General features: G+C 49.2%; 1 protein-coding gene across 1 annotated transcript in view; it reads right to left on the bottom strand.

Moving 5' to 3' along the window:
• Nucleotides 1–14,394, bottom strand: part of UBE4B (ubiquitination factor E4B) — a 130,059-nt gene that overhangs the window by 45,262 nt on the left and 70,403 nt on the right. The window contains exons 5-8 of the mRNA XM_062190413.1: nt 13,379–13,523; nt 9,949–10,177; nt 1,417–1,558; nt 417–517 (exon numbers count right to left, since the gene is read on the bottom strand). Coding sequence (XP_062046397.1) covers nt 417–517; nt 1,417–1,558; nt 9,949–10,177; nt 13,379–13,523 — 617 coding nt within the window. The remainder of the gene's footprint in view (nt 1–416; nt 518–1,416; nt 1,559–9,948; nt 10,178–13,378; nt 13,524–14,394) is intronic.

Genomic DNA, 14,394 nt, shown 5'->3' with positions numbered 1-14,394 from the left:
CTATGTGGGTGAAGGGGCCCACGGATTTGGACCATCCTCTACTGCTTTCCCAGGCCATAGAGGAGAGCTGGATTCGAAGTGGAGCAGCTGGGACTTGAACCAGCGCCCATACTAGATGCCAGCACTGCAGGTGGCAGTTTTACCTGCTATGCCACAGTGCTGACCCCCACATATTTCATCAATAGCTCATTTCAAAAAGCACACAGCACCCTTAAAATACACCTAAATTTATTTTTAAAAATTGCTTTGTGCCACTTTAGAAGCTGAGGCAGAGCTTCATTTTCACAGTATTTTAGAAGAGAGGAACCTCAGCGCTTAACTAACACACACCACTTTACAGGCAAGGAAGGGATTTATCCCCGGATGGACAGGGTCTGCTCCCTGCAAAGCTGCGAGCACCGAACAGTTCCCCCTACCTGGGCTGCGTGAGGGAGCCCTGCAGGACCAGCGCAGTGTGGGAGATGCACTGTGAGCGCACGTTGCTCAGGAGCTGGCTGACCGCGGGCTGGCTGCACATCTGCAAAGGAGAGGGGCGGTCAGCGACACAGCACACACATCATCTCTGGACCGAAAACGGGGAGCAGCCAGGAAAGGCCGAGCGCACAAACGGCACGCTCGGCCTTTCCTCTATTCCAGCCAGCGCAGGGCCTGCTGCTGGGATTGCAGTCCGGGAAGAGAGGCGCCAGCCGGGAGGAGCACGTGGAAGCCCCAGAGATGTGTGTGCACTCTGCTTCTGCTAAGGGTGTCTGCTCCCAAGAGGCCTTGCACAAACAGCAAACCAAGGCTGTTGGACAACTGGACTCCTTCCTCCTGTAAAACTGTAACCAGGAAGTGCTTGAGATAAAAAACACTGAAGTCAGACAGTAAAAAGTACAAAGAAGGCAGCTTCCTGAGTTTCAGTTCAGCCTTGCAACTTGGTACGCGCTTCTGGACAATTACAACGTCTCTCTCAGGTTCATCTGCTTATCCAGCAATGGAACAAACAGCACCTGTCTTGTATCGGGTTCCAACTGGACTAACTAAACATTGAGAATTCAAGCTAAGGGAGACTCCCCATAGCCCCTCGCGGTCGGCAGTCACTCTGTAACATGACGGTAAGGGCTATGACAATCAGAAATTATTGGGGCCGTCAACATTATGGTTGGCACCCAACTGCAGGTATGGTGAAGAGAGAGGACTCAGGCCAAGCCACCTGGGCTCACTTTTTGACCTCAGCGCTCTCCGCTCTACCGGGGTGTGAGTTCCAAGGGGCAGGGATCTTCCTTGTTCATTCAGACACCCCAAGTTCCTGGGATAATATGGGGCACACAGCAGTTGCTCAGACCACACAAATCCATGTTCTTCAGGGGTGGAGAGAAGACCATTTACCAAACAAATAGGCTGGGTTTGGGGAAAAAAAAATCGACTTCGTATTACCTTTGGTGCTTTTTTTTCCTCTATTCCAACTCGGTCAAAACACTCAATGAGGTAGTTCAGCATATCGGTCTCTTTGCAGGTTTCAATGGTAAAATGGTCACTGTAGGAATCCCAATTGCTTGCTCCACCAGAGGCTCCCAAACTTTGGAGAAGAAGGAAACAACCAGCTGACTCGCCATCTCTCGCTGAGGCCCCTTTTGACATTTGCATTTGTGCAGCAGAAAGCCTGTTAGGACCCCTGCACCCACGACACAGCACAAACGCTCATGCAGCCAACACTGGAGCTGACTGCTCGTCCGCCTATTCCACGCCCCCGAACAGTACTTTCTGCCAGACATGTTATAGACCTGAGAAGGGAGTCTGATCGCAGCAGGGACGACACCTGATAAATGCAGGACTAAGAACGGCTACCACGCCTGAAGCCGCGGACAGGATGCACCTTGTGTGTACACCACACAGACAGTGTCACTCAGGCAGCCCCGCGGGTTAAACCCATATTATGATGCTGCTGTAAGTCAACTCTTTGGGAGAGAAGTTTATAAGCGACTCACAAATTATCCCTCATCCTCATGGCTTCTAGATTTCAAAAGCCACCTTCCAGCATTTGGAAAAAGGATTAGAGTTTAAGAAGAACATCCACTTCAGGCTATCCACAGAAACATTTCCAAAACTGTTTCTTTGCTTTGTGAAAAAGCAAAGCACTCTGGCTAAAACAAAGCTGTGTAACAGGACAACCAGACCCGGCTCTAGTCCGGACTCCCTGCTTGTTACCCAGCCCACAGCCTGTGCCTCACCTGCAGGGAGGCTTCCATGGAATCCCGAGCAAGCACTCAGGGGAGTAGGAGCAGGCGACAACAGGAAACACTGCTGCTATCAGTCATAGCTATTCTCTGAGACAAAACCCAAAGATGTTCTCAAGGGCTACGTCTGAGGAAATTTAAACTCAGTCCCTGACAGGTCATACACCAGATCTGGTGTTTAATTTGCAGACTTATTTGGTATACACAAAAGATATGAAGAAATTAATCATGACAGAAAGCAGCCGAGAGTTTAAAATGAAGAAGAAATGAAAATGCAGTCTCAGTCAAACTGAGACTTCCCAAGTGAAGATGCTAGAAGGGGGGAAGAACACGAGCAGCCTGAGGCACCTGCTGGCTTCCACCTGGGGCAGACACCACAGGACCAAGGGCCTGGCACTGTGCTTGCTGCTTGTGATGCCAGCATCCCACATGAGCACCAGTCTGCGTTCCGGCTGTCCTATTTCCAATCTAGCTTCCTGCCAATGCGCCTTGGAAAGCAACGGAAGCCGGCCCAAGTAATTGTGGGAGACCGGGACGGAGTTCCTGGCTCCTGGTTTCTGCTTGACCGTTGCAGCCATTTGGGAAGTGACCCACCAGATGGAACACCTCTCCCTCTCTCTGGAACTCTGCCTTTTAATTCTCATTCTGGAATACATACATAACTGACCTTAGAATTTTAGGAAAAATATAATTAACCTTGAAGTGAAATTGTGACATGAAGGCATTTCAGTAAAGAAGGTGAAAACAGCACAAGCTTTAAATTCAAGGCTTTCAGCCCAGAGCCCTGTAAGTTTCAGCTCCTATGACCTAAACTCTGGGTCCGCGAGGAGAGGACGGAGCAGGCGAGGCTGTGGGGCACTCAGGAGTAAGGCCACCGACTCCTGGCCACCTGGGCAGGTTAACTGAGCCAACCACAAAGCAGCTCACCTGAGTCAAAACCAACACGGGCAGGAAATCCTACAAAAACAAAATGCTCATGTCTGATAGTTTTGGGTACACTGTGCTAATTAATGGTAGGACCTGGTATCTGCTAGTTGGTCTGATAACAGAAAGCTCGGAAAAAGCAACACATGGATAACAAAACGACAAATAAGAGAGAGGGAAACAGAGACACAGGTCTTTACCTGCAGCACGCTGGGTTTCACGCTGAGACTCTCCCCTGACATTAGTGTCTCACTGACTATATTCACAGCACTTCCCAAACGTGAACTCTAATCATGCAGGCTTCTATCTGTGCATAGCTGAGGCTAATTTTCCTCTGAGCAGTTCTCATAGATGACCATGAAAACAGATCATCTGCTTGTTTAGAAGGAAAATTTTAAACTCTACGTTTCCTGGATAATAGGCCCAATATTCCTCGCACTTTTAAATGTCTGAAATGAAAAGTATCTTGTGTCTGACAGCGAGCGGCCCTGACAGCTGCAAAGAGACAGCTGGACGTGGGTCCACAGGCAGAGGAGAAACTCCTTAGAAGGCGCTGCCTCCTGCGACTGCCAGTCCTCAGAGTCCATTCTCAGCAAGACGTTCCTTTTTCACTTTTCTAAGTCCAAATTTGAAGTATGATTTCTTTTTTATTAAAGATTTATTTATTAGGGTCGGCGCTATGGTGCAGCGGGTTAACGCCCTGGCCTGAAGTGCCAGCATCCCATATGGGCGCCAGTTCGAGACCCAACTGCTTCACTTCTGATCCAGCTCTCTGCTATGGCCTGGGAAAGCAGTAGAAGATGGCCCAAGTCCTTGGGCCCCCGCACCCACATAGGGGACCAGGGAGAAGCTCTTGGCTCCTGGCATCGGATCGGCGCAGTTCTGGCCATTGCGGCCAACTGGGGAGTGAACCAGCGGATGGAAGACCTCTCTCTCTCTGCCTCGCCTCTCTCTGTGTAACTCTTTCAAATAAATAAATATTTTTTAAAAAAATAAAAATAAAAAAATAAAGATTTATTTATTTGACGGGCCGGTGTTATGGCATAGGAGGCTAAACCTCTGCCTATGGCGCCGGCAGACCATATGGATGCCGGTTCTAGTCCCAGCTGCTCCTCTTCTGATCCAGCTCTCCGATATGGCCTGGGAAAGTGGTGGAAGATGGACCAAATACTTGGGCCCCTGCACCCGTGTGGGAGACCCAGGGGAAGCACCTGGCTTCAGACCGGCTCAGCTCCAACCATTGAGGCCATTTGGGGAGTGAACCAGCAGACTGAAGACCTTTCTTTTTGTCTCTCCCTCTCTTTGTGGCTCTACCTCTCAAATAAATAACTCTGAAAGGCAGAGTTACAGAAAAAGAGGGAGACGAGAAATCTTTTATCCCCAAATGGCCTAATGGCCTTGTGCATGGCCAGGCTAAAGCCAGGAGCCAGGAACTCCATCCAGGTTTCCCACGTGGATGGGCAGATGGCAGGGGCCCGCGAACCTAGGCCATCTTCCATTGCTTTCCTGGGCACATTAGCAAGAAGTTGGATGAGAATTAGAGTAGCAGGACTTGAACAGACACTCACATGGGATGCTGGCATGCAGACAGTGGCTCAACCCACTGCAGCACAATGCTGGCCCCATGTTCCTTTTAATTTTACTTAAATACAAACCCCTCACTGTCACTTGAAATATTTTTCTAAGTATTTCACTAAGATATGAAAAGCAACGATGTTTGTAGAAGACTATCTTATGCCAGGCAATGCAACAGAAGGTACTCAGAATATATTAGAGGGCAGATGTTAAGGTGCCCACTTCCCATAGTGGAGAGTCTGGGTTCAATTCCTGACGCTCGCTCCTGACTCCAGCTTTCTGCTAACACAGACTGTGTAAGGCTACAGCAGTGATGCTTCCAATAACTGGGTTCTTGCCATTCACATGGGAGACCTGAGTCTCTGCCTCCTGGCTTTGGTCCTCAGCCCAGAACCATTACAGGCATCTGGGGAGTCGGCCAGTGGGTGTGACCTCTCTGCCTGACTGCATCTCTGGCTCTTAATTAATTATTAAAAAAACAACAGAGAATTTTCAAAGGTAAAAGAGTTTGGTGTATTTTAGTGATAATCGGTAACGTACCAAACAGCCAGCTGACTTTCAAGATAAAGAGGCAGGAGTTGGAGGTGGATGAAATAAAACTAAATAGGAGGGGCCGGCACTGTAGCATAGCAGGTAAAGCCACCACCTGCAGTGCCGGCATCCCATATGGGTATTGGTTAGAGTCCTGGCTTCTCCACTTCCAGCTCTCTGCTATGTCCTGCGAAGCAGTGGAAGATGGCTCAAGTCCTTGGGTCCCTGCACCCATGTGGGAGACCTGGAAGAAGCTCCTGGCTCCTGGCTTCGGATCCGCGCAACTGCAGCTGTTGCAGCCAATTGGGGAGTGAACCTACCTCTCCTTCTCGTTCTTTAAAATAAATAAATAAATCTTTAAAAATAAATAAATAAAACTAAATAGGGGCCGGCGCCTCGGCTCAATAGGCTAATCCTCCACCTGCGGCACCGACACCCTGGGTTCTAGTCCCAGTCGGGGTGCCGGATTCTGTCCCGGTTGCCCCTCTTCCAGTCCAGCTCTCTGCTGTGGCCCGGGAGTGCAGTGGAGGATGGCCCAAGTCCTTGGGCCCTGCACCCGCATGGGAGACCAGGAGAAACACCTGGCTCCCGCCTTCGGATCAGTGCGGTGTGCCGGCCGTGGCGGCCATTGGAGGGTGAACCAACGGCAAAGGAAGACCTTTCTCTCTGTCTCTCTCTCTCTCACTGTCCACTCTGCCTGTCAAAAAAAAAAAAAAAAAAAAAAACCTAAATAGGAAATTTTTAAAAAAATGACAATGTAGAATAAGCGCCAGATATTTCCAAATAATAGGGCCCACCCTAAATATGCCAAAGGAAATCAGAACCATAGCATGGAGAGTGGCCAGGCTCACCAAAGCTCAGCCCAAGTGTCAATGGTCAAAGTTGACTTATGGGGATTTTTTAGATTCAAAGGGAAAGAGTTGGATTTGAATTTTGAAGGCCATTCTGAAGGAGTGATGCATAATTTATATGTATAAATTTATACTATCAATAAACCTCTAAAATATTTAAAGTAGTTCTTCATTTTTCCTCAAAAACTTTTTAAAAATTCATGATGCTTTTACAACTGCAATATGCTAAAATCTTAGAAATATATCACACTGAAGTCCTAAGAGAATCTAAAAATTATACCTCCCTCTTGGAGAGGATGCAAACTGCCTTTTGATGACTTCATCAGTGGTCCAATTTAATCGTGTAATTCACCTAATAAAAAAGTAGCTTGGGGGTCCACATTGTGGCACAGCAGGTTAGGCTGCCCTCTGGGACACATACATCTTGTACACTGGCTCCAGTTTGTGTTTCGTCCCAGCCACGCTGCCTCCCGTCCAGCTCCCTGCTAATGTGTGTGGGAAACAGCAGAAGATGGCATTAAGTCCCTGCCACCTGGCTTCGGTGTGGCCCAGCCCCAGTGTGGCCATCTGGAGAGTGAACTATCAGATGGAAGATTTCTCTCTCCTGTCACTCTGCCTTCCAAAAGTCTTAACAACAGAAGAAACATAGCTCAATCCTCTGAAAACGCGATGAAACCACTCTTAGGGATGTAACCCCGTTCCATGAGGGCAGACTGAATCCCATTTACATCCCTCAGACAACCCGCTTCCCAATTCTGCTGCAGCCCCTTCTCCCACGTACTAACTTCTCAAAGGCAGCTTGGAAATCCTGCTTTTCGCAATATGAGGCAGTCAGAGTTGTACAGGTTCAAGTCCCATAAACTCATTCAAGACATGCATGCCAGGCACTGCTGGAGGCCCCGGGGCACAGCACTGAATCAAAAGGACAGAGGCCTTCTAGACGTGGCCATTACACTGAGGGGAGTGGCAGTTAAAAACAACCGACTAGGAGCGTGCTACGGAGCAAAATACCGGTGGCGCACAGCAGAGGGAGGGGGCATATACTTTTAACGTAATGGGGTCAGGGGTCAGGTCAGTGACCCTCTGACGAGATAGCATGCACACACCACCCAGAGGTGAGGGGAGGTGTCCAGGGCGGGAGGGAGGAAGAAGGGTGAACACTGCAGTGGAAGAGACCAAAGCTTTGCCATGGGTGGAGATGGGGTCCTCAGGAGGATGCCTGCGGACTTAGCAGCGTGAAAGAGACACGCCCACCTGAGAAGCAGTGACGGAATGTCCAGCAACTCTCCCTGCACGGCTCTCCCCGCTCCATCCCGCAAGCCTTCTCCTGAATTCTGCCCAGCTCAGCGCCGTGCACCTGTCGGCTCCCGCAGTCTCTCTTTACCCTCGGCAGTTATTTTTGAACAGTGCGGCAGAGACTTTGACTTGGTGCAGAGGAAACTTCACATTAGGAACCCAAGTGTCCAACAGTGAGTCGGGCATTAGGCAGTGCTAGTGCATTTTCTTCTCAAAGTCACCTAGAAAACCCGAGTGGTACTTCTCACTCTGTCTTCAGGGGTGCACATGTGGCAGCATCAGGAACCCTGCGTCAGCCTCTGCCACCTCCCGAAGGCTCCTTAACACGGGGTCTGGCTTCACCGAGGTCAAGAAGGTGCTCAGAGAAATTCAGAGTTAGAAGCGAAAGCAGGGTCCCTGATCCCTCAGACGTAATGTTCTTCACAGGCTCTGTTTCTCTCTCTCCCCTCCCTTGCGCAGACACTCCCGCTCCCAGCCCCTCCGCCATTCCTAAACAGCAGTAACCCTTGCAACTGTGTTTCAGAAAGTAGTCGATGACTCACAGGAACATTCTCACAACGGATAAAGGAAGAGTTCCAGACCTAAAGGCGGGGGAATTGAATGATGATTCACTCTGCTTTCAGGTTTGTAATAAACAATGACACATAAAGTTGTCTTCCAAACTTACCAGACAACAGCAATGACAATGTGCCACGTGCCCTTTATCACATGAGCAGGTCCTGACACTTACACACGGCCTAGCCCCCGACTTGACCCTCTCCTGCCTGCAGTCAAAGCGCACCCTCATTAGGGCTCACAAGTTAGTTCGTAAGCACTAAGCACATGCAGGGTGAGGTGGCACTCCTGATACCTGGACCCAAACTGGACACAAGAAAAATCATCACCACCACCACCACCTTCATCATCATCACCATCATCATCATCATCCTCTTCATCTTCTTCATCACTACTGTCCCCAGCAAGTGCGAGGAAGAGGAAGGAGAAGGGATTGTCGTACACACTACCTCACAACAGAGAGCAGAAAAGGCAGTCAGGGCACAAGGAGAAACAAGACGCGGAGAGCTTTCGCAGCTGCTGTCTTCTTACAGAAACCTTCCCTAGAAGCTTCGTCCACTGACATGCAGAAGCACAGAGGGACATGTGAAAGAAGAGGCTGCCAAATTCGTGGAACTCTGCTTCTTTCTAAGAGGCTGAAGTGGCATGCAATCAAAATCAAAGTGTCAAGGCAGCAGCGCCACGCACCAGAAGCAAGAGGCGCCGTGCCCAGATGTGCCCCCCAGCTCCCTGGTCTGACTGCGTTTTAGCCACCAATGGCAACAGCACAGAAAGTCAACAAGGTGCTGTGAGCCCCAACTCAAAGACAGCCCGGACCACAGTCTCTGAAATTCATCCTCAATGAATGACAGGTGAGCCAGACTGCAGTTCACTCTCTCTCCCTTTTGTACACAGAGGAGGGAAGGGGAGAGAGAGATGTGCAACAAGAGAGCAGCCCACGCTTTCGGACGCAGTCAAGGCCTTGCAGAAGCATGGAGTCAGCCAGCGACACGGGTTAATAACCCCAAAACAACCCCCAAATATCCCTGAGGTCAGTGCCACACAGCGGTTCTCCCAAAGCATGTTAACCTCATTTCCCTGCACTGCACACGCACACGCAGCTGCCTGCTGACCGATACCTAGGAGAGGTCCTCAGGGGGGACGGACGTCTGCGTGCAGCACTGGGCGAGGCGGGCGGGAAGGGCAGGCCCAGGCTGCTGGGCCGCTGTCTGGAACTGCTGGTGGGTACTGCCTGGGGGCTACTGGCGAGTGCACGGAGGCTCGGGGAGCTCGACGGGACGGTGATGCCGGGGGATCGGGGGGCGGGACAGGGGGCACCCCCCCACGTGTGAGTGACAGTGTAGGGGCGATAGCGGGGAGATGAGGGCTGGCTTCCTGCAGCAGTTCCAGAAGCTGTGCTGTGAGGACTGAGGGAAGCAGAGGCAGAAGGTGTGGCCGCCTGGCTGGCTGCCCGGGAGGGCGAGGCAGAGGGTGGACCTAGCGTTGGCACAGAGCTCCAGAAACTGGCAATGGGGGCGGGGCTAGTTTCATAGAGGCTACATTAGTAGAGGGAGGGAGGAGAGAAAGAAAATCAAAGAAACATTTGAGATAAGTAACTAAAATGGAAAGCATCAGGATTTTAAAGGATTGTACAGTTACATCCTGTATCTGCAGGAGTTCAAGCACATAGATCTACAAACACCTAGATAACCGAAATCTAATTACGGACTCAGCCATGGGCTATATTTATAAAGCCCACTTCTCAATAAATAGTATAGCAGACAGCCATTTGCTTCTAAAATTTAACTGCCAATGGCCTAACCATGGATAGCAAAGTAACAAAAAACCACCAACAAAAACCCCCAATTTGGAAATGATATCACTTCCAACGACTGAATCCAACCCCCAAACAGACTATATACCGTAATCTGTGTGACACAGATTCGCGTCATGAATAAACCCTCCCTTTTCTTATGTATTGCACAGCTAACCAATCAGATGTACAGAGAGAACCCACCGACCTAGACAAAGAGCTGGCCCCGAAGGAGCCCACACTGCAGAACATGGGGCTTGTTCCTGGGTTGGAGCCAGCATTCAGCATGAGATTTCTGTCTGGTGACCGAGCTGCTGCTGCAATGGGCTGGGACGTGGCTGTCAGACTGGCAAAGGGATTTTCATCTCTGGTCTGAGTAGACATCATTAGCACTTCCATTAAAATCTGGCCAATCAAGTCCTTAAAATCAGAGAACACTGTTGGAAAGGCAGAATAGAGAGCAGGTTACACACAGTTCTTCATTCACGTGATCCTCAAATAAACCAAAATGATCCCGGGTGGCTCAAGGTGGTATCCCAGGCTGGATTCTGGAGCAGCAAAAGGACATGAGTGGAAAATCTGGCAAAAATCCAAATAAAATCTGGTGTTTAGTTAACAGCAATTTTATAGTTTTTGAAAAACATGTTATGCTCATGTAAGATATATATATATATATATATATATATTTTTTTTTTTTTTGACAGGCAGAGTTAGAGAGACAGAGAGAAAGGTCTTCCTTTGCCGTTGGTTCACCCTCCAATGGCCACTGCGGCCGGCGCACCGTGCTAATCCAAAGCCAGGAGCCAGGTGCTTCTCCTGGTCTCCCATGCGGGTGCAGGGCCCAAGGACTTGGGCCATTCTCCACTGCCCTCCCGGGTCACAGCAGAGAGCTGGCCTGGAAGAGGGGCAACCGGGACAGAATCCGGCACCCCAACCAGGACTAGAACCAGGTGTGCCGGCGCCACAGGCGGAGGATTAGTCTATTGAGCCGTGGCGCCGGCCTCATGTAAGATATTAACATGAAGGGAAACTGGGAGAAATGTACATAGGAATGTCCTACACTATCTTTGAACCTTTTTCTCTAAGTCTATAAAATTATTCCAAAAATAAAAGTTCATTGGAAAAAAATGGGCGTAGAGGTTAAGTTGCTGCTTGGGATGCCTGCTTCCCATATCGGACTGACTGGTCAAGTCCCAGCTCTGCTTCCAATCCCTCTTCCTGCTCAGGTGCACCCTGGGAGTCCGCAGATGATGGCTCAAGTACTTGGTCCCTGCCACCCACATGGGAGACCTAGATTGAGATCTGGGCTCTTGGCTTTCTCCTGGCCCTGCCCTGGCTGTTGCTGGCATTTTAGAAAGGAGCCAGCAGATGGAAGATTTCTCTCTCTGCTTTCAAATTAAAAATGAAACTAAGTTTAAAAAAAAAAGTAAAATAATATAAAAGCTGGAATGAAGTCATTGCTGTAAAAAACAAAAAAGCTGGGGCTGGGCTGAGGCGTAGCAGGTTATCCGTCCTCCTACAGCGCCAGCATCCCATACAGGCACCGGTTTGTGTCCCAGCTGCTCCTCCTCTGATCCAGCTCTCCGCTAATGGCCTGGGAAAGCAATGGAAGATGGCCCAAGTGCTATGGCCCTTGCATCCACGTGGGAGACCCGAAGAAGATCCTTGTTCCTGGCTTCGGATCAGTCCAGCTCTGGCCATTGTGGACAACTGGGGAGTGAACCAGCAGATGGAAGATCTCTCTCTCTCTCCCCGTCTATAACTCTGCCTCTCAAATAACAAATCTTAAAAAGAAACAAAACAAAACAACACAGGCCGGCGCTGCGGCTCACTAGGCTAATCCTCCGCCTTGCGGCGCCGGCACACCGGGTTCTAGTCCCGGTCGGGGCACCGATCCTGTCCCGGTTGCCCCTCTTCCAGGCCAGCTCTCTGCTGTGGCCCGGGAGTGCAGTGGAGGATGGCCCAAGTCCTTGGGCCCTGCACCCCATGGGAGATCAGGAGAAGCACCTGGCTCCTGCCATCGGATCAGCGCGGTGCGCTGGCCGCAGCGCGCCTACCGCGGCGGCCATTGGAGGGTGAACCAACGGCAAAAGGAAGACCTTTCTCTCTGTCTCTCTCTCTCACTGTCCACTCTGCCTGTCAAAATAAATAAATAAATAAATAAATAAATAAATAAATAAATAAATAAATAAAAACAACACAAAAGAAGCTAATCCCAGCTATAGGGGATAGTTTACCACACTATAAATGCAACCAGGTTAATATTCCTTAGCTCATATGCAGTTTATGTACAGTACACCGTGAAGTCCGAGGTTCAGAGGTTACGAAGGGTCCCACAGTAAGTCACCGCCTGGCTCTACAGCAGGTCCTACATCCTAGCTTCCTTCTCCATTTTTGCAGCTCTCAATGGATTTACTGCTGGTCTTTAGATACATTCAACATCTTTCTAAACAAATGAAAATTCTGCCTCATGTAAATTTTACCTGATTTGAGAATGTTAAGACTTACAGCAAGAAAACTGCATGGCAGGGTTCTGAAACAAGTAGTTGCCAAGCTCGGAAAAGAGATTAAGAAGGCACCACCAGGGGCTGGTGCTGTGGCGCGGCAGGTTAATCCTCCACCTCCAGCGCCAGTATCCCATATGGGCACTGGATCGAGTCCCGGCTGCTCCTCTACTGATTTAGCTCTGTGCTATGCGCCTGGCTCTGGTCGTTGCAGTCACTTGGGGGTTAACCAGCAGAGGAGGACCTTTCTCTCTGTCTCTCCCTCCCTCTGTATTTCTACTTCTCAAAATAATAAATAGAACCTTTAAAAGAAATAACAAAAAAGAAGATGTCAGCAGAATGACAAAGAGCCTACCCATCCCCAGAGGACCTGCCCCTCCCTGAAAGATGGGCAGCACTGGGGAGGGAAAGGCCATCTCCGTGTTCACTCGTTCACTTACGCTGCATCTGCTGAAGGACTTCTGGTATAAGACTCCCATCTATTCAGCAGCAAGCAGAAGAGGCAAAGGCTCCTCTCCCGGGAGGTTCTGTTCCCGTGAGATGCCAACATACACCCCTCACACACCTCTTCTGTGTGACTATTGTAAGGAAAAGTAGCTGTGCCCTGTAAGGCTGGCATCATGCTGGGATTTTATTATTCTGTTAATAAGCTGGCTTAGCAAAGCCTCTTAAAACAGAATCCTGGAGACACAGCAAGATGTCATCATGCTGTCTTGCTATGTAATTCAATCAGATGGATTCAGTCCACTGTCAGCACACGCCTGGGAGGCACTGGAAGCAGGTACAGGCGCAGCGAGCGCATCTCTCAGAACTCCGAGACAGACCCAGGCACTCCCACTTTCTAAGAGGACTGAAGCCTCTAAGCCCCTTCTTTCTGAAAAGGAAAAAACTTCAGCCCCGAGACAATGGAGGTCATTAACTTATTTTTTATCATTTCTTCTGTAGAAATCAGGAAAGGAAAAAAATAACTTATCAGTAAGATCAGTGGAGAGGGAAAATAATGGCTACCCAGTACTGTTCTCACCAAGAGGCATCTCCAAAGTCTACAACACAACTCTGAAGTGAGAGGGACAAAAATCTCACATGTGATTCTCTTGGAAGCACTCTGGGAGAAGACTGCTGAGCAAGTCCTACCTTCTTTAGGGTTCTGCTTAAACTGTGCAGAAAGAGAAGAGAGAAAGATAACATCTCTGTCGCGATCCTTCCAAGAGACGCGGAAGATCTTACAGACCAGCTGTAAGGCCTGCTCTTCGGACACCTCAGGGCCCGAGGAAGGCTCCTGGTAAGGAAGAAGATTCAGGGGTTAATTTCCAACAGGAGGGATGAGTCAAACACATAAGGAGGAATATTTCATTCTGACTTTATTCATTAAGGAGGATATTTTCCAACTATGTTCAGCCATCTGCACTGATCGCAGGAAAATAGTTACTCGACTACAGACTCACAACCTTGAGGTCTCGAGAGCAATCCACATGGGAGCATAAGAGGGCAAGGGTGTCCCTGGGAGCCGCCCGGGAAGCAGCATGCTGAAGGATGTGCCTGCGTCCTCTCTCGTCTCGTCTCAACCTCAAAGCACCAGGCTAACAGTTTAGGTAAATAACCAGTTTTCCTTCAGGAACTGATCTACAATTTTGTATTTCTCACCGCATCCTACTGCAGAGAAGATAGTGCAGACAACATAAAGCACTACACCACCAGCAGGCTGCACTGTCATGTGTTGCTAAACAGTTCCTACTATCTGCTGACAGAAGTGCTGCAACTGCCTCGATCATGACACCAACAAGACAGACAGACATATATTTAAAAATGAACTTTTTAACGAACTATAGAGAATTTAAGGTCACATAATAAAATACAAAAATCCTCCTGGTTTCAAAATGCTTTTACTTGCTCCTGGATTCTACACACGCTTGCTTCAATTCCCTACCAGCTCCTACAGAAGACTGCTGAAGATGTAACCATATACTTGATTAAGCAAAAGACTAATAGAAAAAAAAGTCTAATTACCTCTAAATTCTTATTACAAACTAAATTTACTGATTAAAACATGGACCTGAACCAAAGGTTGCTGAAGGATGTGATCACAAAAGGCCTGCGTTCCACCCGCAGCATTAGGACATCAGGGCCACCCATGCTTCTTCCAAAGAACA

This window comes from Lepus europaeus, chromosome 5 (genome assembly GCF_033115175.1).
Source record: "Lepus europaeus isolate LE1 chromosome 5, mLepTim1.pri, whole genome shotgun sequence".
Lineage (NCBI taxonomy): Eukaryota > Metazoa > Chordata > Mammalia > Lagomorpha > Leporidae > Lepus > Lepus europaeus.
Note: the sequence above shows the minus strand (reverse complement) of the source record. Positions and strands in the feature narration are given on the sequence as shown.